This window comes from Pan troglodytes, chromosome 9, assembly GCF_028858775.2.
Source record: "Pan troglodytes isolate AG18354 chromosome 9, NHGRI_mPanTro3-v2.0_pri, whole genome shotgun sequence".
In the NCBI taxonomy this organism is placed as follows: Eukaryota; Metazoa; Chordata; class Mammalia; order Primates; family Hominidae; genus Pan; species Pan troglodytes.
The window spans coordinates 120,602,625-120,627,107 of NC_072407.2; the positions used below are offsets into that span (position 1 = coordinate 120,602,625).

A 24,483-nucleotide genomic window follows, 5' to 3' on the forward strand; every position below is an offset into this window, starting at 1 on the left:
CCAGAGCAGGATTTCCACCCTATTCAAGGTTCCAGGAGGGAGCTAGGCCCCTACCCATGACCTCCAGGTTGTGACCCTGCCCCCCACTTCACTCTGAGGACAGGCTGGGAGGTAGGAGGGCATGAAGAGGCAGGGGAAGGCAGGAACTGGTGCAGAGGTTTAATGGGGCAGGAGCTGGGGCCAGGTGAGGAGAGGAGGGCTGTCACCGTGGCAGGAGGCTGAGCAGGAGGCTGGGCAGAAGGGTGGCCGCCAGGCAGTGGGGCTCCAGGAAAGCCAGCTTGGCCCCTGAGGTCAGCCGGTCACCATAGCGGTCCAGCAGCATCAGGACCACGCCATTCGTCCAGCCAAATCCCTCCTGGGAGAGGCAGGGCAGTGGGGCCAGTTTCTGGGGAAGCCTCATACCCTTGGTGGGGGCTGTGGGCTCTCTCCCCAGGGGCACTGGCCCTGCCTAACCCCAGCGGTACAGGAAGCACCAGTCAGCTCCTCCCCCGGGCCCACATGCAGGTGAGCACACTGAGGCCTGGGGCGGGGGTCATGCGCAGCAGAGTCCAGGAGTTCCCTGGTGTTGGCCAGCCCACCCCTGGCCTGCTCACCTGAACTTCATATTCTCCTCCCCCACCAGGCTGTCCACCGTTGCTGACATCATACTGGGGACAAGTGGGTGGGCTGTATGTCAGGTACTGCCCCCCAGCTCCAGGAACAACAAACAACCAGAGCCCCTGGGGAGAAGCTGCTCTGCCTGCTCAGCAGCCCCTGTAGTGCTCAGGAGTGGCCACTGGGACAGCCTGGCGGTGCAGGGAGGGCTTGGGCCAGCTCACCTTCTCATACATGGCTGACTTCTGCAAGTAGACATCAAAGTTGGTTCGGATCCAATTCTGAGCCAGCTGGAAAGCCACTTCCTGGGCCCGACGTAAAGGTGCCTTGGCCAGGCCTAGACCCCATTGCAGGCAGGACTCAACCTCCAGGTCTCCCATCCCAGACAGAGCAGTGGCTGCACCCTACTCTCCCCAAGGAGGGAAAGAGGCCTGGGCCCTAAGACTTCCTTCCTGAGACCACAGGCCAAACTGCCCTTAATCGACGGCCCTGGTTTGAAGGGCGAACAGGACTGATTGCACTGGACAGGCTGGGTGGACATAAGTGTCAAGTGGAGGCCAGGAGAGCAGAGGAGCGAGAGAAAGGACACGGCGCCTCTTGCGTCTTTTGTTCATGCCTCCCCAGCACCAGGGAGGCCCACCTCTACACCCTGGGAAGGGTCCTTGGCTGTGTCAGCCCTGCCTCCCTACCTCTGATGACCAGGTCCTGCAGGGGGGCCCAGGCATTGGGGAAATCCCACTGCTGGCCTGTCTTCTGGAGAGAGGTCGGGATCCCATACTGGTAAGTCAGGATCCGGTTGTCCTAGAAGGTCCCAGACATTCCCGTGACTGAGGGTGGGGCTGGACTGGGAGCCAGGACAGGACGCTGGACCCTGCGGGAAGCCAGACGTCCCCTTCCTGGCTCTTCTCGGCTCACAGCTGCCCCCCGGTGGCTCTGGTGGGACCCGCAGGCTGGGACAAGGGGCATAGCCGGAGGAAGCGCCCTCCCCTGCAGGTCCTGTTCAGGGTCGGGAGGGGGCGGTGCTGCCTGCAGTGGACCCGAGCCACCTGCTGTGCCCTCACCTCCAGGTATTTCAGAGCTTTGTCCGCCACGCCAGGGTCAGAGAAACACCTGGCCCAGAGTGGAGTGAGGTTGGTTGGGTAAAACTCCCGGTTTTTCTTCTTCTTCTCAAGGTCGTAATCGAACCAGGCTCCGGTCTGCTCATCCCACAGGACTGCGTTCAGGGCGGCCAAGCGCTGCGACCGCAGGATTCTGTACTTCGTGGCCTGGGAGTCGTTCCCTGGGGCAGTGCTGCCTTTAGAGCCAGCAGCCAGCACCCTGCCTGCAGCCCCAGGCTTTTTTCGTGGTTCTACTTTAGACTCCTCCCTTTGTGTTTCTCTGCAAAGGCTGAGACACCCTGATGACCAAGGGGATGTGCCGACCTGGAGCCCACCACATTTCTGGCCTATGGCCCCGCACTGCTCCCAGGGAACCACTGGAGCTGATCTGTCCCCAGGGTCTCCAGGGTCTATCCTCCCAAGGGTACTGGCTGGGTGGATTCCCCTAGCTCTTAGGGGGTCAAGGGCAGCTGTCTGAGGGAGAGGGAGTGGAAGGATTTTGGATGCGTGGACTAGGGTTCCCCTCACAGACCCTAGAGACCCTCACAGTAAGAAAGGGAGGAAGAGAGGATTAGGGTTGGCTCCGTTTGTCCTGTTGTCTGGTACGCAAATGTGAGTGCAGGCTTCCACTAGGGCGGAGCTCGACAGGCTAAGTTGCTGAAGGCCTGTCACACAAGGGTCCTACTTCCAGTTCTATTGCCAAGCCTGAGCAGGAAACCAAGCTCCCTGCTTTCCCTTCCCTCCTGGGGTGCTCACCCAGCCTGGAATAGAAGTTGCTCATCAGCTCCTCTGCTTGGCATAGGAAGGCATTCAGGTCAACAGGCACCAGTTTGCTTGTTCGGATGCCGCTAAGCGAGTTGGGGTTTGGGCCTCCAATGAGCCAGCGTGAAGAGAAGTCCCAGCCAGACTCAGCCCCAGCCTTGAGCTCAGCCCACAGAGCCTCCCGGTCTCCTGTGAGGACAGAGCAGGGAACCAGCCAGTCCCGGCTGCAGGATAGGCAGCCATTGACAGGAGACCAGAGCCTGACACAGCAGGTGTGCAGCTGCCCTGCCCCCAGCCCTCCCTCACCCTCCTGCTGCTCACCTTCTGGCAAGGTGTCAGCCAACTCCACATCTTTGCTGTAGGACTCAGGCCTGGCAAAGAGGAGAGGTGGGCAGCCTGGCACTAGTAGCTACTAAGCCCCTCTGTGGTCAAGAAGAGGCTGAGCCATCTTGATCCAGCTGCCCTTGGGCCCCACAGCCCAGGATTGCAGAGGGCTCTCGGTGTCACCATCTGAGAGGCCAGGCTAAGTCACTCCTCCTCCTGCCCGGGGCATTGTGATGCTCTAACCAGAGTGATCAGGTAAGAGATTGAGGGGTGGGCTGCCCAGTTCCTCACCTGGGTCCCCCATAAGGGACATAATAGCGATTCAGGAGGTAGTTCTTTCCCTCCAAGCTCACAGAGACAGTCCTGTTCTTGGTCCAAAAGTCCAATTCCAAGGCTAGTGTTTCAATGTTTTCCCTGGAGTGAAGCAGACAACACCTCAGCCCAGGCGCGCTGCCCATCCCCAGCCCTGAGAGGTCTGAGGGGTGGGTGGGTCTGCAGAGCAGCACAGGGAGGGTGGTACCCACTGTAGAAAGGCGGTGTCATTGGTGTGAGTCAAGTAGCAATCCATCATGAGGGTCAAGAGTGGGGGCTGGCTCCGCTGCAGGTAGTACACGCGCCCACCATTGGGGACATGCCCATAGCTGCCAAGGGGAAGGCCTGCTGAGATGCCCTCTCCCCAGCAACTGGCACCAAGGCAATCCAGCTGCACGCCCGTGGCACACCTGCCTCTCCTCCCCACCTAGGCTGGAGGTGCCTGGCCCCCCTCACGTTTTCACCAGGTCCAAGAAGTTCTGCAGCATGCCCTTCACCGTCTCAGCCATCTCCGAGAGGAGCAGACCCTCCATGACCCAGTAGGAGTCCCTGGGGAAGGGGCAGCTTAGGCACCACCCTGCTGCCTCCCTCTGCCCTGCACACCAGCCAGTGGGGCACTCTGCCCTGCTGAAGACACCCTGCTGGCCCTGGGTTTCTCCACCACTGCCAGTCCTGCAGGCCCCTTGGTCTCTTGGGCCTGGGCGCTCACCAGTAGTAGAACTCAACAAAGCGACCGCCAGGCACAATGAAGGGATGTTCTGAGTAGATGAGAGAGAACCGCTCAGGGTGGCTGAGAACCTCTGGCTTCATCTGGAGTCGAGAGAGAGGGCAAGGGGAGCCTAGAATCCCCACGGAAGCAGAGGCTGCAGGCAGCTGGGGGATCCGAGGCCCCGGGAGTCACAGCTTTGGAGCCGGGCAGTTGGGTTCAGCGCTGGCTCCACTGCTACTCAGCCATGTAATCAAGGCCTGGCCGCTGGGAGCCTTGGGGTCCTCATCCCTCACCTGCCGGCCTTGGGAGTCCCAGCTCAACTTGGTGCCGGGTAGAAGACCTGACCACTCAGCCAGGCACTGGGCAGGTATCCACCAAGCAGTGGCCATTATGAAGACCCAGGGTGGGCTGGGTGGGTGAGGGGGGTGCCAGCCCCCCATTTCCGCTCTACTGCCCATCCTTGCTGCCACCACCCAGCCGGGCCCAGAGGATTGGCCCATCACCCCCATTCTCTGAGCCAGGTGGGGATAAAACCCCAAACCCTTTCCCCAGGTGAGGGGATGTGGATGAGCAAAGTAGCTCAGGACAGGGCTGAGCACAGGGCCTGGCCCCACGCAGCAGTAGCACTGATTCCTCCTGAGACGGAGGCCTGGCCCAGGAGCTCAGGGAAGGAGAGAGCCCAGCAGGCAGTGAACATCTACCCAGTGGTGCCAGAGGCAGTGCTGGGCAGCCTGGAGGTGGCAGGGCAGGCTAGGGTTTCCTGGGGAGGCTAGGGAGCCTTCCTGGAGGAGGCGAGATGTTAGAAGTAGATGCTGCCCTTCTGACCTCAGAAGTTCTTTCTAGAGGGCCTCTATTTGGGGACCCAGGGGCCAGGGACTGGTTTCTCAGGAAAGGAAACCTGATCTGTGCTCCGGAGACACTGTGGGCCCCAGGCACATTCCTCTCTTCAGTTCCCTTGGTCAGGCCTTGGGCAGGCCCAGGACGCTGATACCTTCTTCCCCAGCTTCTTCCAGAGCTGATGCAGCTGCCCTGCCCAGGCACGCAGTTTGGCATCTGAAATCTTCTGCAGGAACTGGGGGCTAAAAGAACACAGGCCCCACAGGGTTCAAGGAGGCAGCTCAGTTGGAAGGAACCCTCTCTTGTTCGCCTTCCAGAGTCATACCTGTCTTTCCAGTCTGCAGGGGTCCAGGGCTGCAGCTCCTGCCCCTTGGCCTGGAAGTGTTCGTGGACAAACGCCTGCAGCTGCTCCCTGGGGATGCTGTGATTGTGGTCCCTGGACAGTTCAGTGAAGGTCTGCAGGACTTGTTCTGGAGAGCAGGCAGCAGGGAGGGGTCAGCAGGGTGTCACAAGCCACTCCCTGATCACAGGGGCCTCTCTACTTGGTCTTGCCCCCTGCCTTTTTTGGAGAGAAGGTTCTCTGGAGAGGAGGTTCAGCCCTAGGTGCTTCACCTGGAGCTATAGACAGTGGCATGTCCACAAACTGCTTGTCATCCTGGTAGAGCTTGGCCATTTGAACTTGGTTTAGGAGCTCCCCGTGGCAGTAAATCTCACTGCAGAGACAGGGATAGGAGCAGGTCAGGTCACCACCACCACCCCATTAGGACAGAAGAGAAGGCTAGAGTCTGTGGTAGACTGGTCAAGGCATGTTCCCTGGGACTGGACAAGGGCTGTGTGTGCGTGCGTGTGTGTGTGTGTGTTAGGAGTTTGTGGGTTGGAGTGACATACAGGGCTGAGGGAACAAGTAGGGTCTTTGGGCAGTAAAGTACCTGTCCGACTGCCTGAGCCCACACTGGTTGCTAATTTGAGATGGTGTAGAATAGCTGGTGGACAAAGGGAGGTTAGCACTTTAATCATACTGGTGTGGCCAATTCTCTGTACAATGGCCCTGTGTAGACTCGATCGGAAGGGCTTATGGCAGAAACCTGGGAGGTGCACTCAGTGGTGATGGCTGAGATTGGGCCAGAACATTTCCAGGCGGTGTATGGTATAGGCCATTTGAGAGACAATTACTAGCTGGCTCTTGGGTGTTTCCTGAAACTGCCTCCATGATGGCAGGACACAAAATAATCCTGAAACCTGAAATACCCATAATGTCTTGGGTGATGTCAGAGGAACACTCTGTAACGAAGGCAGTGCCCAGAAGAGTTCCTGAATAAAATGGAAATGGTTTATTCAGGAGTCTGCTGCTCAGGGAATGCAAGGAGGTGCTAATGGTATTCAGGAGCAGGAAGCCTCTTTCCCCCTAGGGCCAACTTTGGAAGCACCGAGGAGCTGATGGATCCTAGTGCCACATAGGAGGGGCCCTATGAACAGCTCTTGGTTGAACAACAAAAAGCTGCTTGGTTTATGGGTAGAAAGACCTTGTTTGGAAGGCCTTTGCACTCTGACTGAGGATGGAAAATCTTTGAAGAAGGTAAGAACAAATCACCTCAGTGGACTGAATTGCATGCTGTTTTCCTTGCAGTGATAGAAGAATCGAATGATAAAAGCCCCTGTGTTTGGGTTTTTGCTGACTTATGGGCAGTAGCCAATGGCCTGGCAGATGGGCAGTGAAAAACTGAACTATTAAAGTGTTGCCCACCTGGGGCATAACCCTATGGAAAGGTAAGGGACACATTAAAGTAGCTTTGCATATCAGGTCGTAGTTGCAAATGTGCAAAATACTACAAGATGCTATATTAGAACAGAAGATGCTGTACCAATATGAACCACCAAGTTACATTTCTTCAGATCCAAGAACACAACTGACAGCACCTAGTGTCCAACAATGGGCCAAGCAATACCACAGCAAATGGACATACGGTGTTGCATACCGTCCTCAGAGTAGCGCTTTGATAGAAAATTGGAACAGAGAGTCGAAACATTTGCTGTCTACAGTGGGGGAGGGAGATAAAAGCATGAAGGGGTGGCTTACATACCTTCAAAAATGTGTGCTCTGGCCGGGCACAGTGGCTGATGCCTGTAATCCCAGCACTTTGGGAGGCCGAGGTGGGTGGATCACTTGAGGTCAGGAGTTCAAGACCAGCCTGGGCAATATGGTGAAACCCCATCTCCACTAAAAATACAAAAATTAGACAGATGTGGTGGCACGTGCCTGTGATCCCAGCTACTTGGGAGGCTGAGGCAGGAGAATCACTTGAACCCAGGAGGTGGAGGTTGCAATGAACCGAGATCACGCCACTGCAATCCAGCTTGGGCAACAAAAGCAAGACTGTGTCTTTAAAAAAAAAAAAGTGTGTGCTCACATTCAGCTTGAGAGGAGCAAAGGGAGGTCTCCATTGGTTGGATTCCCCTAATTTTTCTGGGGGATCTGGGAAGAGGGAGGGCGGAGTTGTTGGTATGACTATATGATTTGTTCCCACATCATCTCAACTACTTTTTTCCTACCCAATACAGTGGCCCCACGACTAGGACTGCAAATGTGGGTGTCAGAAGAAGGGACAATTCTCAAAGAAAAAACTGCAACTGGCTGGGTGCAGTGGCTCACGCCTGTGATCCCAGCACTTTGGGAGGCTGAGGAGGGCGGATCACAAGGTCAGGAGAACGAGACCATCCTGGCTAACACGATGAAACCCCGTCTCTACTAAAAAGTACAAAAAATTAGCCAGGCATGGTGGCAGGTGCCTGTAGTCCCAGCTGCTCAGGAGGCTGAGGCAGGAGGATGGCGTGAACCCGGGAGGCAGAGCTTGCAGTGAGCCGAGATCACGCCACTGCACTCCAGCCTGGGCAACAGAGTGAGACTCCGTCTCAAAAAAACAAAAAAAGAAAAAACTGCAACTGTACCTTTAAACCTTCATGCCAGATTTACTAAGGGCCTGATGGGGTGTGTTGTGGCTTCACAGCATCTGGCTAAATTTGGCTTCTTAGTGAATGCAGCTGTATTGCCTAGTGGTCAAGATAGCCCACTAGTTCCGCACCTTTGTAACTCTTCCTTATATGCATGGGAGCAGACTGAGGGCGAGGCACCTGCAACACTACTATTACTGCTGGCAATGTGGATCAGCACAGTGGCCAAGCCTAATGTCCCTTACAAAGGTGGAAAAATTTGGTAAAAATCAATGATAGGCCGGGCGCGGTGGCTCACGCCTGTAATCCCAGCACTTTGGAAGGCCAAGGCGGGTGGATCAGGAGGTCAGGAGATCAAGACCATCCTGGCCAACATGGCAACACCCCCGTCTCTACTAAAAATACAAAAATCAGCTGGGCATGATGGTGCCTGTAATTCTAGCTACTTGGGAGTCTGAGGCAGGAGAATTGCTTGAACCCAGGAAGTGGAGGTTGCAGTGGGCCGGTATTGCACCGCTGCACTGCAGCCTGGGCAATGGAGTAAAACTCCATCTCAAAAAAAAAATAAATAAATGACAGATGGTGAGGAAGAGACATAGTAGCTGAGGGTAAAGGAATGAGTAAATGGGTTATACAATGAGGGGAATCCAATATCACATTGGTGTCTGGAGAGACTTGAAACAAGAGAATAAGATTGTCTCTTAGCACGATTATACCAGATGCCTGAAAGGGGGAAGCCATGCATTTGCCAAGACGACTCCTGCTGTTGGGCCCTGACAAGGTCAAATGGCAGCCTGCAAACCTGAGTGGCACTGCTCTGAGATTTGGTCATGTGATATGATGATGAGCTGCACTAATTGCTGACAACAGGATGTAACTCTAGCAATGTGCCAGAGACTTTTGACTCTTAATTTTCAGGTTACATCTACTACGAAGGATACCATTTGGGAAGGAATTTCCAGGAACTACTCTTTTTGGGGCCTTTGGATTGTGTGATTTACAACTCATGGCAGACTAATCACTGTGTAACTGTAAACCTTGATCACTGAATGCTTAGAAAGGTCTCCAGTTAAAATGAGCGAAATACAGCAGCAGCATGGCCAGCCTGTCCCAATGAGCTCCATGCACAAATGCAGATCACCCTTGTTTTCGTGGATGAAAAACTGTTAAACAGAATAGAAAAAAGTTTTATTTTATTTTTTATTATTTTTATTTTTTTTTTAGACAGAGTTTTGCTCTTGTTGCCCAGGCTGGAGTGCAATGGCATGATCTCGGCTCACCGCAACCTCTGTCTCCTGGGTTCAAGCAATTCTCCTGCCTCAGCCTCCCGAGTAGCTGGGATTACGGGCATGTGCCACCACGCCCGGCTAATTTTGTATTTTTAATAGAGATGGGGTTTCTCTGTGTTGGTCAGGCTGGTCTCAAACTCCCAACCTCAGGTGATCCGCCCGTCTCAGCCTCCCAAAGTGCTGGGATTACAGGTGTCGGCCACTGCACCCAGCCTATTTTTTCTTTTTTTAGACAAGGGTTTGCTCTATCACCCAGGCTGAAATGCAGTGATGCAATCACAGCTCACTGCAACCTCAATCTCCCAGGCCCAGGTAATCCTCCCACCTCAGCCTCCTGAGTAGCTGGGACTACAGGCATATGCCAGCATATCCAGCTAATTTTTTCTATTTTTTTGTAGAGACAGGGTCTCAATATGTTGCCCAGGCTGGTCTTGAACTCCTGGGTTCAAGTGATCCTCCTGGCTTCAAGTGATCCTCCCGGCTTGGCCTCCCAAAGTGTTGAGATTACTTTGATGTGGGCCAGCATGCCCAGCCCAAATGGGTTTCTTATAGTATTAAAGCAGTAGACATCCCATGATTTGTCCAAATTCTCCTGGGGAACAGCCCCATACTGAGACAAGGAAGGCTATGGGAGGCCTTATGGCATACTCAAACTAATTACACCTAGGTGTGATGTCCACTCATCTAACCCTACTATGGGGAACTCACAAATTCTGGGTACAAAACATGTATCCTAACAGCACTCAGGCCTTTAATACAAAATGGCAACAGCATACATGGTGGAATAAACATTGGCCCATGAGATAGAAAAGGCTCTAAGGGAGATAAGTTCCCCCATCATGGAACAAGCTGAATTTATTAATCCTATTTTTATCACCTTAAAGTCTTTTATCCCTAACAAATTTACTTTTTTTTTTTTTGAGACCGAGTCTCATTCTGTCGCCCAGGCTGGAGTGCAGTGGCGCCATCTCAGCTCACTGCAACCTCCACCTCCCCGGTTCAAGCAATTCTCATGCCTCAGCCTCCCAAGTTGCTGGGATTACAGGCGTGTACCACCACACCCAGCTAATGTTTGTATTTTAGTAGAGACAGGGTTTCGCCATGTTGGCCAGGCTGGTCTTGAACCTTCTGACCTCAGATGATCCAGCTGCCTCGACCTCCTAAAGTGTTGGGATTACAGGCGTGAGCCACCGCACCCAGCTTACAAATTTACTTTTAACAAGGAGAAGCATTTAGAGAAAAAGATGTATTGGAGGAGGAGGGAATACTTCCAAACTCTTCCTACAAAGCCAGTATTACCCTGATACCAAAACCAGATGAAGACACATCAAAAAATAAAAATAAAACTATAGGCCAGTATCACTAATGAATATTGATGCAAAAATCCTCAACAAAACACTAGCAAACCTTGGCTAGGCATGGTGGCAAAACCCTGTCTCTACAAAAAAAATGAAAAAATTAGCTGGGCGTGGTGGCATGCACCATGTTGCTTGGGAGGCTGAGGTGGCAGGATCACTTGAGCCCAGGAGGCAGAGGTTGCAGAGCCGTGATTGTGCTGCCGTACTCCAGCCTGGGCAACAGGGTGAGACTCTGTCTCAAAAAAAAAAAAAAAGATTTTCCATGTTCATTATTTATGGATTGGAAGAATCAATATTGTTAAAATGTTCAAATGTTCATATGGGCTGGGCGCAGTGGCTCATGCCTGTAATCCCAGCATTTTGGGAGGCCAAGGCAGGCGGATCACTTGAGGTTAGGAGTTCGAGACCAGCCTGACCAACATGGTGAAACCCCATCTCTACTAAAAATACAAAAATTAGCCAGGCGTGGTGCTGCATGCCTGTAGTCCCAGCTACTCGGGAGGCTGAGGCAGGAGAATTGCTTGAACCCGGGAGGCAGAGGTTGCGCCACTGTGCTCCAGCCTGGGTGACAGAGCAAGACTCCATCTCGGAATGAATAAATAAGGAGCTCATACAACTCTATTAAAAAAACTAATAATCCAATTAAATATGGGCAAAAGAACTGAATAGACATTACTCAAAAGCAGACATACATTCCCTTAAGTAAGAAAAGAAATAAAAAAGAAGACATACAAATGGCAAACAAGCAAATGAAAAGGTGCTTAATATAATTGATCATCAGAGAAATGCAAATCAAAACTACAATGAGATAGCATTTCATCCCTATTAAAATGGCTTTTATCCAAAAGCCAGGTCATAACAAATGCTGGTGAGGATGTGAAGAAAAGGAAACCCTCATACACTGTTGGTGGGAATGTAAATTAGTACAACCACTATGGAGAACTGTTTGAAGTTTCCTCAAAAAACTAAAAATAGAGCTACCATATGATCCAGCAATCCCATTGCTAGATATATGACCAAAAGAAAAGAATCAATGTATTGAAGAGATATCTGCACTCCCATGTTTATTGCAGCACTATGGACAATAGCCAAGATTTGGAAGCAACCTAAGTGTCCATCGACTGATGAATGGATAAAGAAAATGTGGTACATATCCACAATGGAGTACTATTCAGCCATAAAAAAGAATGAGATCCTGCCATTTGCAAGAACATGGATGGAACTGGAGGTCATTATATTAAGTGAAATAAGCCAGACGCAGAAAGACAAACTTCATATGTTCTCACTTATTTGTGGGAGCTTAAAATTAAAACAATTGAACTCATGGAGATAGAGAGTAGAATGACGATTAGGAGAGGCTGGAATAGTGGTATAGTGGTATAGTGGCAGGAGTCGCAGGGAGATGGGGATGGTTAATGGTACAAAAAAATAGAAATAATGAATAAGACCTAGTATTTGCTAGCACAACAGGTGACTGTAGTCAAAAATAATTTAATTGTACATTTAAAAATAACTAAAAGTATAATCAGATTGTTTGTAACACAAAGGATAAATGTTTGAGGTGGTGGACACCCCATGTACCCTGATGTCATTATTACCCATTGCATGCCTGTATCAAAATATCTCATGTAATTCATAAATATATATACCTACTATGTACCTCCAAAAATTAAAAAAAAAAAAGAACAAAACAAAACAAAAGATTAAGTGAGGGGCTTCCTTCAAATGTCTTAAATATTAAATAAATGTAAGGTATTATTTTTTATTTAAAAAAAGAAATCAATTTCCAGTTCCACTCCCCTACCCAGAGATTGGGAGGTCAGGCTGATATCACTTGGCTCAAAGCCCCACCTCTCCAAACACACAGTTTGGTCTTTCTGGCATGTCCAGTCCTCGTCCTGAGTCAGCTAGTTAGTATAATCCATCTAGAGCCTCACCATGAATACCAAAGACACACCTATCATTTGGGAAATTCCAAGAGCTTAGAAGTTACTTCCCAGCAACCTGGGTCAAAGAACAGACAAACTCTATTATACAACAGTCCAGTCCCTAGCCTTTACCCGTAGATCCCTTGTAGCAAAACAATTATGCTTTCCTGAGCAACTGCATTTGGGATAGCATTTTTATAACAGACAAAGAGATAATATCAACATGAATATGCCGAAAATTTAGAGGAGCTAATGTGGAAGTAGAGATAGGAGCTTTTAGCTCAATTCCCCAATACATGTGACCCTCAATATTAGAATTATAATCTTGCCAACAATGCCAGTGCTTTATTATGGTAGAAGTAACCTGAAAAATAAGAGTCAAAAGATGTTCACACATTACTAGAGTCCCATTGTCATTAATAATTAGTCCAGTTCATCACCAGATCATATGACAAAATGTCTCCCAGGATAAGGCCACTCAGGCTGGCAGGTTCCCCTTTGATCCTGTCAGCTTCCAGAGCAGGAGTGGTCTTGGCAAAATATGGCTTTACCCTTTCAGGCGTCAAGTATAATTGAATGAAGAGGCGGTATCATCTTTTTCTCTGATCTTCTTTCTAAGCATTAATGTAATAGTGGACTTCCCTCATTGCATTTCTTATTAATGCATGGATTCATTCATTTATTCCCAGCTACTACACCTCTTTCTCTCCATTTATACCCAAACTTTTCCACCTTTGGAAAGGACATTGGGTTAGGCCACTGTATTTATCCAGATTGTAGGTAGAAACACTTGTCTTGTAAATGCTTCTCCTTCAGTCCACTCCCATTCATATAGGGCAGGCTTACATAGGTACAGAACTAGTAAGCTATCTTGAGCAGTAGGCAATATATTTGTGTTTATTGTTAGCCCCATTTTTGCTAGATAAGGTGAAGGCACAACCTGCCCCATCAGACCCTTAGGAATTTTCACATAAAAGTTTAAGAATATAGTTATATTTTTTTGCTTAGGAATAATTCCTGCTTCTTGCATTTGTATCTGCAGTCCTAATTCAGAATTCTAGCAGATAAATGTAACAAAGAGATTAAAATAATTGAAAAGAATCAAGCAGAAACCCTAGAGCTGAAAAATGCAATTGCCATACTGAAGAATGCATCGGAGTCCTTTAACAGCCGAATTGATCAAGCAGAAGAAAGAATTAGTGAGCTTGAAGACAGGCTATTTGAAAATACACAATCAGGAGACAAGAGAAAATAAAAAACAAAGAAGCATGCCTACAGGATCTAGAAAATACAATCAAAATGCCTCAAAATGGCAAATCTAAGACTTATTGTACTTAAAGAGGAGGTAGAGAAAGAGATAGGGACAGAAAGTTTATTCAAAGGGATAATAACAGAGAACTTCCCAAACCTAGAGAAAGATATCAATATCCAAGAACAAGAAGGTTATAGAACACCACGCAGATTTAACCCAAAGACCACCTCAAGGCATTTAATAATCAAACTAAAAGTCAAGGACAAAGAAAGGATCCTAAAAGCAGCAAGAGAAATGAAACAAATAATATACAATGGAGCTCAGTGGTTCAAACTGGTGAGAAGTCTGTCAGCAGACTTCTCGGTGGAAATCTTACAATCCAGAAGATAATGGCTTAACATATTTAAAGTGCTGAAGGAAAAAAAAAACTTTTACCCTTGAATAGTATATCTGGTGAAAATATCCTTCAACCATGAAGGAGAAATAAAGACTTTCCCAGACAAACAAAAGCTGAGGGATTTCATCAATACCAGACCAGTCCTACAAGAAATACTGAAGAGTATACTTCGATCAGAAAGAATAGGATGTTAACATGCAATAAGAAACCACCTGGGCCAGGCATGGTGGCTCACGCCTGTAATCCCAGCACTTTGGGAGGCCGAGGCGGGATGATCACTTGAGGAGTTCGAGACCAACCTGACCAACATGGTGAAATCCTGTCTCTACCAAAAAATACAAAAAAATTAGCCGGGTGTGGTGGCACGCACTTGTAGTCCCAGGTACTGAGGAGGCTGAGGTGGGGGAATCGCTTGAACCGGGGAGGTGGAGGTTGCAGTGAGCTGAGATCTCGCCACTGCACTCCAGCCTGGGCAACAGAGTGAGACACTGTCTCAGAAAAAAAAAGAAAAAAAAAGTTAATGATCGCTGGGCTCAGTGGCTCATGCCTATAATCCCAGCACTTTGGGAGGCTGAGGCAGGCAGATTACTTGAGGTCCTGAGTTCAAGACCAGCCTGGCCAACATGGAGAAACCCCATCTCTACTAAAAATACAAAAAATTAGCTGGGCGTGGTGGTGCATGCCTGTAATCACAGCTACTCTGGAGGCTGAGGCATGAGAATTGCTTGAACCCAGGAGATGGAGGTTGTAGTAAGCTGAGATCGCGCGCCACTGCACTCCAGCCTGGGTGACAGAGCGAGACTCCATCTCAAAAAAAAAAAAAAAAAAGAAATCACCTGAATGTACAAAACTCACTGGTAATAGTAAGCACACAGAAAAAACACAGAATATAATCACACTAGAACTGTGGTGTGTAAACTACTCTTATCCTATGTATCTGCAGTCCTGGGACCACTGGGATTTACTGGAACCACTGAATCAGCTGGGAAAAAGAAAGTTTAATGTGGGGAAGAAAGAAAATGGTATAGTCATACCACATGGGAAGAATTGCTAGTCATCGTCTCCCAGCCCCTCTTCCCTTTAGCTTCCAGAAAAGCAGAAGAATCTAATAGGGACAAACCCTTGAGCCCCCTTGCGTTGAGTGTGAGCACATACTTGTGAAGGCATGTAAGCCAGCCTTTCATACCTTCATACCCTTATTCCCTGCTGTTTTAGATAGCACATGCTTCAACTGCCCATCCCAATTCTCTATTGAACCACTCCTCTGAAGATGAAAGTGTTTCTTGATCTGAAGAAATGTAACTCAGTGGTTCAAATTGGTGGAGTATCTTTTGTTCTGACCCTTTTACAGTGTCAGTATTTTGAGCATTTGCATCTACCACTGGCCATGCAAAGCCCAGTCCAGAATCAGTGTCTACTCTTGTCAGGACCCAGGTAGCCCTCCAGGCCTACCAGCATCAGTCCACCTTGCCAGGTATGTGCAGGGCCTTCCCTCCAAGGTCATCTTCCCACAGCCATGTGCGGTCTTTCTCTTTTTGGCAGACAGAAAAGTACTTACTGGCATTTTGTGCCTCAGCGGGAAAAGAGGACTAAGTCTAAATTCAGCTCTTCTCTGCATGGCTGCTGCCCCGCAATGTCCATTTATTTCATGAACACACATGGCCACCTCAGGTGAGCACGCAGTGATGTCTGCTTGTTGCCCCAGTTCCTTTTGATCCTGGAAAGGGGTGCTTCTGATGGAAATCAACATAACCTTCTTTAATGCACTCCTAAAATTCCTGTTGTGATTTCCATATAGACAAGGTTCCCATTGTCCTTCCGCCTGACCATATGGCCAGGCCATTGGCCACTGTCCAAGAGTTAGTAAAAACCTAAACAGTATGTAATTCAACCCACAGAGCTGATTTGTTTTTGCCTTCTTTGATCAGAGTAACAACCTTCCAAACAGTAGGCTGTTCATTCACCTTGGGACTGCCATCCATAAGTCAAACAGCTCTTTGTTGGTCAATTGAGAGCTGTCAATAGGGCACTGTCCAATTGGCAATAGAATCTAACAACTCCTTGAGTGGATCCAAAGTCAGTCCTAGGGGAAAAGAGTCTCTCTGCTTTTGAATACACTGAGTAACTCTGCATTCCCCGAGGAGCTTGTTCCTGATCCAGCCATTTCCATTTCATTATGGAACTCTTCTGGGCCCTGCCCACTCTCTGTGAGCATTTCCCCAAGATATTATAGGTATTTCAGGTTTCAAGATTATCTTACATCCTTCAGTCATAGGGGCAATTTCAAATAATGTCTGATAGCAAGCTAATAATTACCTCTCACATGGAAATTATCTAGTCCAAAGTCTCAGCACTTGTGCCAGGAGGTGCTCTAAGACTTTTGCTATAAAGTCCAGTCTATGTTCCAGAGAAGGCTAACAATCTCTGTGGACTTGGGCAATCTTATTGGTTCCCATTTGAAATGTCTAATCAATATTGCTTGATGAGTGGATTTCCATACCTTCTGTTTTACAATACTAGGTAGTGGAAATATTTCCTGGTCAGATACAATATCCATCCCTGTAATACATTCAGGTAGAAGAGATGCAACCACTCCACATAAAACCTGTTCAAGTGCATATCACTTTTTTGTTTTGTTTTGTATTGTTTTTGAGATGGAGTTTCACTCTTGTTGCCCAAGCTGGAGTGCAATGGCGAGATCTCAGCTCACTGCAACCTCCAACTCCTGGGTTCAAGTGATTCTCCTGCCTCAGCCTCCCGAGTAGATGGGATTACAGGTGCGCACCACCACACCCGGCTAATTTTGTATTTTTAGTAGAGACAGGGTTTCTCCATGTTGGTCAGGCTGGTCTTGAACTCCTGATCTCAGATGATCCACCCACCTCTGCCTCCCAAAGTGCTGGGATTACAGGCGTGAGCCACTGCACCTGGCCGCATTTTTATATTCTCTCAATCTCATTGCAGTGCCCATCAGGACTTCAGCAGGTGTTTTTGGTACCACAGTGCAGGACTGGAGGTTGTAATTCCACTGACCAAAATCTAAGCATGGCCCATCTTTTACTTTCAGTTTGGCTATTAGAGATAAAAATCTATAGGGATTGTATATTTGCTTTTCTTCTTCTTAGTATACATTTCCCTATGCACATGAGTCAACTCCCCAAAAGTTAGTGATCAATCATCTCTAATTTCCATTGGTAACTTTTACCTCCAGTAACTGATTGCAGCATGACTGCTCTTCACACCATGGGTGACCCTGTAGCCACTCGAGAATGAAAGGTTTCTCATCCCCTGCCCTTTCAACTTTTCTTTTCCCAACCCATATGTTTCAGTGAGTCAGGGTCATTCTAGTAAATCCACATTTTCTGACACCAACTGCAATACTGCAATTTAATCCTGGCACTAACCATCGGGAGTTAGTGCAGAATCCACACTCAGATTAAGGGCACGGTCCTGAGTGAGATGGCCTCACTTTTGACACCAGCCACAAGTTCAGGGGTCCCCAGGCCACCTGCACTTATTACCAAGTGGCTACAAATGTAGGGGTTCCCATAACCCTTTCAGATTTGATAATTTGCTAGAACAACTCACAGGACTCAGAAAAGCTTACGGTTATGCTTAGGGCTATAGTTTTATTATAAGAATACAAGCCAGGATCAGCCAAATGAAGGGATGCATGGGGCAAGGTCTGGGGGACCCTGAATGTAGAGCTTCTGTGTCCTTTCCCCATGGAACCAGGACGTTTCCCCTCCTGGCTCATCAATGTGTTCACCAACCAGGACTTGGTATTTATTTGTTTTATTTGTTTGTTTGTTGAGACAGGGTCTCACTCTGTCACCTAGGCTGGAGTGCAGTGGTGCAATCTCAACTCACTGCAACCTCCACCTCCCAGGTTCAAGTGATTCTCACGTCTTAGCCTCCTCAATAGCTGGGATTACAGGCATGCACCACCACACCCTGCTAATTTTTGGCATTTTTGGTAGAGACAGGGTTTCACCATGTTGGCCAGGCTGCTCTCAAACGCCTGGCCTCAAGTGATCCACCCACCTCGGCCTCCCAAAGTGTTGGGATTACAGGCATGAGCCACTGTGCCCAGCCTACTTAACAGGACTTTGAAGTCCAGAGTTTTTATTGGGGTTTCATGACATAGGCATGATTGATTGAATCATTGATCATGTAATTGAACTCCATCTCCAGCCCCTTCTCCTCCCTGAAGGGTTGAGAAGTTGGGCTGATATCATGTGGACAAAAACCCCAACCCTCTACACACACGCTTGGCCTTTCTGGCACGGCCTGCCTTCATGTGGAGTCATCTTGTTAGCAGAAGCTGTCTAGGGACCCACCATAAGTCACCTCATTAACAAAAGCTACCAAGAGCCTGGGAAACATGGCAAAACCCCATCTCTACAAAAAATACAAAAATTAGCCAGGCGTGGTGGCACACACCTAGTCCCAGCTATTCAAGAGGCCAAGGTGGGAGGATCACCTAGCCCAGAGAGATTGAGGCTGCAGTGAGCCATGACTGCACCACTGCACTCCAGCCTGGGTGACAGAGTGACACCCTGTCTCGAAAAGCAATCAGGCCAGGTGCAGTGACTCATGCCTGTAATCCCAGCACTTTGTGAGGCCAATGTGGGTGGATTGCTTGAGGTCAGGAGTTTAAGACCAGCCTGGCCAACATGGTGAAACCCCATCTCTACTAAAAATACAAAAATTAGCCAGGCGTGGTGGTGTGTGCCTATAGTCCCAGCTACTTGGGAGGCTGAGGCAGGAAAATCACTTGAACCTTGGGGGCAGAGGTTGCATTGAGCCAAAATCTCACCACTGCACTCCAGCCTAGCAACAGAGCTAGATTCCGTCTCAAAAAAAAAAAAACAAAAAACAAAAAAAAACACTAATCAGGGACCACTATTAATAACAGACATTCCTATCACTTGGGAGATTCCAAGAGCTTAGAGGTTACTTTGGAGGAACCCAAGACAAAAATGAAACAAATTCCTCATTATACAAGAAGTGGCTTATGCATGAAAGGATTGACTCAGCAGGTCTGCTGTGTTCAAACCCTGCACATTTCAGAGAAAGTTCTGGCCTGTGACCAGCCCTGAGAGATGAGATTTAAATTACCGAAATATGCTGCCTGGTAAGTCTTTGTTTTTCTGGGGCCTTGGGCCATGCCAGATATTTGATGCTGATAATGTGATTTGTGGCAGGGGCCTTTGGCCACCCAGTATCAGTTTGAACTCTGGAGAGTGAGTAACTGAGGTCAGCCACACAGGTAGTCCACGCTTTCATCACTGACCTCCAATAAAAACACTGGACACCAAGACTCAGGTGAACTTTTGTGACTGGCAATACTTCACGTGTGCTGTCACATGTTATTGCTGGAAAAATCAAGTGCTGTCCATATAAATCCACTGAGAGAGGAAAAACTGGAAGATTGAGATTATTTTCTCCTGGACTTGGCCCTAGAATATTTAACCTTTGATGGCTTTAACATGGTATCTTTTCACTGTAAGAAACCATAATCAAGGCTGGGCACGGTGGTTCATGCCTGTAATCCCGGCACTTTGGGAGGCCGAGGCAGGCGGATCACAAGGACAAGAGATTGAGACCATTCTTGCCAACACGGCAACACCTCCGTCTCTGCTAAAAATACAAAAATTAGCTGGGCGTGGTGGCGGGTGCCTGTAGTCCCAGCTACTGGGGAGGCTGAGGCAGGAGAATCACTTGAACCCAGAAGATGGAGGTTGCGGCAAGCCGAGATTGCACCACTGCACTCCAACCTGGCGACAGAACGAGACTCCGTCTCGAGAAAAGAAAAAAAAAAAAACGAAACCATAATCATGGTATAACCATTTGGAAGTGTTAGTGAATCACTGGCCTGAGGTTGGTCTTAGGGAACACCAATAAAGTCATCTTCCCCTACATTTGGCAAACAGCCTAATGCTTGACAAAGCACTGGACCACCCAGACTCTCTGAAGTCCTCATTACAATTGCTCAGGACAAAACCTATTAATTATCCCAGGTACACTTTTCCCCTTTATACTCCACAATTGTCATGGGCAAGCACTGTCAACTCTCCCTGTAACACACACCCCCTATTGAACCCCTTGTATCTGTCTCTAGTCTAACCACTGGAGCCCAAGCCCAAACCTTGTTGCCTGGAGCCCCGCTCTCCCTGGACCTGTTCCCACTCTGCCCCAATCACACAGGCCTTCTTCCCAATCCCTGAACAGCGCCTCCGGGCCTCTGCACGGCCCTTTCTGTGCCTGGACTGTCCTCTCCCAGATCAGCTCAGCAATGGTTCCTGCCACAATTCTGCTCACACATCACCTCCTCAGAGACACCGTCCCTCCCCATCCTCTCTAACACACCCTCTGCTCACCCACACCAGCGGGTCCTAACTTCTCTCTACTTCAAACTGTGCTTCTGTTACTGTTTTGCTTCTATTATTATTATTATTTGGGACAGAGTTTTGCTCTTGTTGCCCCAACTGGAGTGCAATGGCGTGATCTTGGCTCACTGCAACCTCCACCTCCCGAGTTCAAGCGACTCTCCTGCCTCAATCTCCTGAGTAGCTGGGATTACAGGCGTGCGCCACCATGCCCGGCTAATTTTGTATTTTTCATAGAGATGGGGTTTCACCATGTTGGCCAGGCTGGTCTCGAACTCCTGACCTCAGATGATAGCTCCCACCTTGGCCTCCTAAAGTGCTGGGATTACAGGTGTGAGCCACCGTGCCCAGCTGTTTTTCTTCTATTATTATTGTTCTTGCAGGAGCTGGTAAAGTGGCTTATGTGGCCACAGCTCCATAAATCCATGTGGAACGAAGGGTGGACATTGCCTGAGTCCAGGAGACAGGACAGGGTCACTCATCTCTGTCCCTGGTGATGGAAACTCAGGCTCAGGAAAGAGACTTGACCTGCCCTGGGTCACAGAGAGAGTATTAGGGTCAGGGCTCGAGCCCGGGTGCTGTGGTCAGGCCCTTAGGCCGCCCCTCACACCCAGACTAGGAAGCTGGAGCAGAAAGTTTGCTAGAACAATCCTCAGAAGAGGCCTGCACAGTTCAAGGGGCAGCTTGGAGGAGGAGAGGAAGGGAGGGCGGGCTCTGGCCAGCAGGCTCTTGGACCTCAGGCCAGGCTCTGACAGCTGCATCTGGTATCAGGACTGCAGGTCCTGGCAGGGGGCAGTGGCTCACGCTTGTATTCCCAGCACAGTCGCCAAGCCTAATGTCCCTTCCAAAGGTAGAAAATGTTGGTAAAAATCAATGACAGGCTGGGCGTGGTGGTGCATGCCTGTGATCCCAGCTACTCAGGAGGCTGAGGCACAAGAGTCTCTTGAACCCGGGAGGTCTAGGCTGCAGTGAGTGGAGATGGTGCCACTGTACTCCACCTGGACGACCGAGCAAGACTCTTAACAACAACAAAAAAAAAAACAGACTGCAGGTGCAGTGCCCAGCACAGAGCCTGCTACATAGGAATTCTCATTTTCTTCTCTTCCCTACTCTTTCCTTCCTTTATAATCTCTTCCTTTCCCTCTGAAGTACCAACCCCAGAGCTTGAGATCTCATCCCAGCCTCCCTCTTATTGCCATCCTCCCCTGCTGCCTTCCCCACACCCCTACCTCTCACAGGGTGGGGGTAGGGCCTCCTGGGACCCCGGTCCCAGCCCCAGCAGCAGTAGCAGGCACAGTTCCCAGGTCCTCCCTGGCATGGTGGCTGTGACTGTGACTGAATGAGCAAGCCCAGGCACCTTCGGCTTGCTGGGCACAGCCTGGCTCACCTGCCTGTCCAAGTCGGCCAAAGTCCAGCCTTTGAGGCGTGGCCACCTGAGGGGATGTGTGCTTGGTCTGTGTGTGGCCCGCTTGCCCCTCCTGCTCTCAGGGCACAGTGGCCACCTCCCCTGCTTCTACTTTGCCTCTTCTATTTCACAATCTCAGCTGGTGCCGATGGCTCAGGCCCTTCCCTCAGAGCATGGGGGTGGGGGTGGGGAGTGGGCACCCAAAGGCCAGGGACACAGTCGAGGCCACATACCTGTAACCTGGATGCCAGGTTCCTTGGGTGGCCCCAAGACCACCAACCTCAGAGAGTTACCATTTCCCTTAACATTTCAGATGGAATGGCTCAAGATCCTGTCCCTGGTGTGGTGTGAAATTCAGGGACTCTCACTGTTATCTGCAAGAGATACAGTGGAAGCACAGGACAGTAGAACCATTCTGTCTGGGGAGGACTAAGGGAGACCCACAATAGTGTGTCATTTGTAATGAGTCTTTTTTTTTTTTTTTTTTTGAGACTGAGTTTCACTCTGTTGCTAGGCTGGAGTGCAGTGGCGTGATCTCAGCTCACTGCCACCTCCCCCTCCCGGGTTCAAGCAATTCTCCTCCCTCAGCATCCTGAATAGCTGGGACTACAGGTGCCCGCCACCACGCCCAGCTAGTTTTTGTATTTTTAGTAGAGACGGGGTTTCACTGTGTTGGCCAGGATGGTCTCAATCTCTTGACCTCATGATCCGCTCGCCTTGGCCTCCCAAAGTGCTGGGATTACAGGCATGAGCCACTGCGCCAGTCCTAATGAGTCTTGATGATTGCATAGGAGTTTGCCAAGGGAATGGGCTGGAGACCACTACAATGTATACAGAGCATGTGAAGAGAAGAGCAAACCCCTCAGCCTAGCTGCAGAGAACTTGGTGTTCATGCAGGGAAGGGTTTTGAGATAGGCTGGAGGAACATGTTGGCACCAGTCTGGAAATGGTCTTTGCCAAGCCAAGGAATGTAATTCCTTGTAATTCCCCAAAGTGGAACCAGCAGAGAAGTTTGTGAGCTTAAGAAGCAGATTCAGGCTGGGTGCAGTGGCTCATGCCTGTAATCCCACCACTTTGGGAAGCCGAGGCGGGTGGATCACCTGAGGTCAGGAGTTCAAGACCAGCCTGGCCAACATGGTGAAACCCTGTCTCTACAAAAATACAAAAATTAGCTGGGCATGATGGCGGGTGCCTGTAATCCCAGCTCCTCAGGAGGCTGAGGTGGGAGAATCGCTTGAACTCGGGAGACAGAGGTTGTAGTGAGCCGAGATCATGCCACTGCACTCCAGCCTGGGCGACAGAGTAAGACTCTGTCTCAAAAAAAAAAAAAGCAGATTCGGTTACTTTAGGAGGCTCATCCCCTCAACATATGGAAGGTGAGCTGAAGGGACAGGGGACAGGGGGTGGGCAAGGCACATGGAGTTTAATGATAGGCATGACCTCTCCTGAAGGACTTAGGTTTGCAGTTAAGGATGTCAGTTGTGGCACCTGAGCAGTGTTTACTGCTATTAAAAAGAAAAACCTTAGACAAATTAAATGTAACCATTTATTCAAGCAAAGAAATGACTCATGAATCAGGCACCACTCTGAACTAGTAAAGGTTCAGATAGCTCCACCCAGTAATGTGGGCAGCTGGCATTGTTTTTTTTGTTTGCTTTGTTTTTTGAGACAGGGTCTCGCTCTGTTGCCCAGGCTGGAGTGCAGTGGCTCCATCACAGCTCACTGCAGCCTTGATCTCTCAGGTTTAAGGGAATCTCCCACCTCAGCCTCCTGAGCAGCTGGGACCACAGGCACATGCCACCATGCCCAACTAATTTTTAAATTAAAAAAATATATATATATTTTTTAGAGATTGGGTCTCCCTGTGTTGTCCAGGCTGGTGTGGAACTCCTGAGCTCAAGCAATCCTCCTGCCTCATCCTCCCAATGTATTGGGATTACAGGTGTGAGCCACCATGCCTGGTCAACAATTTTTAAGTGTACAATTCAATTTCCTTTTATTACATTCACAATGCTGTGCAACCACCCTTGCATTCTTTGGATAAATCTCACTTGGTCATGATGTCTAATCCTTTTAATAAACTGTTGGTTTTGGCTTGCGAGTATTTTTTTGAGGAATTTTGCATCAATATGTACAGAGCATATTTGACTGTAATTTTCTTTCCTTGTTTTTTTTTGGACACAGTCTTGCTGCATCACCCAGGCTGGAATACAGTGGCATGAACACAGCTCACCACAACCTCGACTTCCTGGGGCTCAAGTGATCATCTGGCCTCAACCTTCTGAGTAGCCAGGACTACAGGTGCATGCCACCACGCCTGGGTAATTTTTAAATTTTTTTGTAGAGACTACATCTGACTGTGTCGCCCAGGCTGGTCTTGAACTCCTGGCCTCAAGTGATCCTCCCGCCTTGGCCTCCCAAAGTGTTTCTCCCCAAGTGTGAGCCACCATGCCCAGCCCTCTTGTGATGTCTTTATCTGGTTTTAATATCAGGGTAATGTTAGCCTCATAGCATGAGTTAGGAAATATGCCCCTCTTCTATTTGTGGAAGTGTTTGAGAAGGATTGTTAATTCTTTAAATGTTTGGTAGAATTTACCAATGAAGCCATCTGGTCCTGGACCATATTAGGCAGAAACAATACATATATGGGGGATGAGGGTAGAGAGAGAGAGTTTGAGAGGTAGCTGGCAAGTCCAAAATCTCTAGGGTAGGCTGGCAGGCTGGAGAAACAGGGAAGAAGCTGCAGTTCAAGTCTGAAGGCAGCACGCTGAGAGAATTCCTTCTTCTTCTGGGGAGGTCAGTCTTTTTCAAATTAAAGTCTTCAACTGATTGGATAAGGCCCATCCAAGTTAGGAAGGGTAACCTGCTTTACTCAAAG

General features: G+C 49.1%; 1 protein-coding gene across 4 annotated transcripts; it reads right to left on the bottom strand.

Moving 5' to 3' along the window:
* Nucleotides 1-144: 144 nt before the first annotated feature.
* Nucleotides 145-21,616, bottom strand: TREH (trehalase). 4 transcript variants are annotated; one of them, XM_522200.8, is made up of 15 exons: nucleotides 21,430-21,612; nucleotides 5,248-5,348; nucleotides 4,961-5,105; nucleotides 4,790-4,877; nucleotides 3,799-3,899; nucleotides 3,546-3,638; nucleotides 3,302-3,418; nucleotides 3,069-3,191; nucleotides 2,775-2,824; nucleotides 2,448-2,642; nucleotides 1,656-1,873; nucleotides 1,284-1,395; nucleotides 819-931; nucleotides 594-647; nucleotides 145-355 (listed from the first exon to the last, which is right to left on the bottom strand). In XM_522200.8, the coding sequence occupies exons 1-15, from the start codon at nucleotides 21,516-21,518 to the stop codon at nucleotides 203-205; spliced, it is 1,752 nt and encodes a 583-aa protein (XP_522200.2). In that variant the 5' UTR covers nucleotides 21,519-21,612; the 3' UTR covers nucleotides 145-202. The 4 variants fall into 4 exon arrangements, 3 of the variants coding, with proteins under 3 accessions (XP_522200.2, XP_054518736.1, XP_054518737.1); XM_054662761.2 differs by having other exon boundaries at nucleotides 2,448-2,824; nucleotides 21,430-21,614; XR_008538161.2 differs by having other exon boundaries at nucleotides 316-355; nucleotides 1,284-1,465; nucleotides 2,448-2,824; nucleotides 21,430-21,616.
* Nucleotides 21,617-24,483: the final 2,867 nt, after the last annotated feature.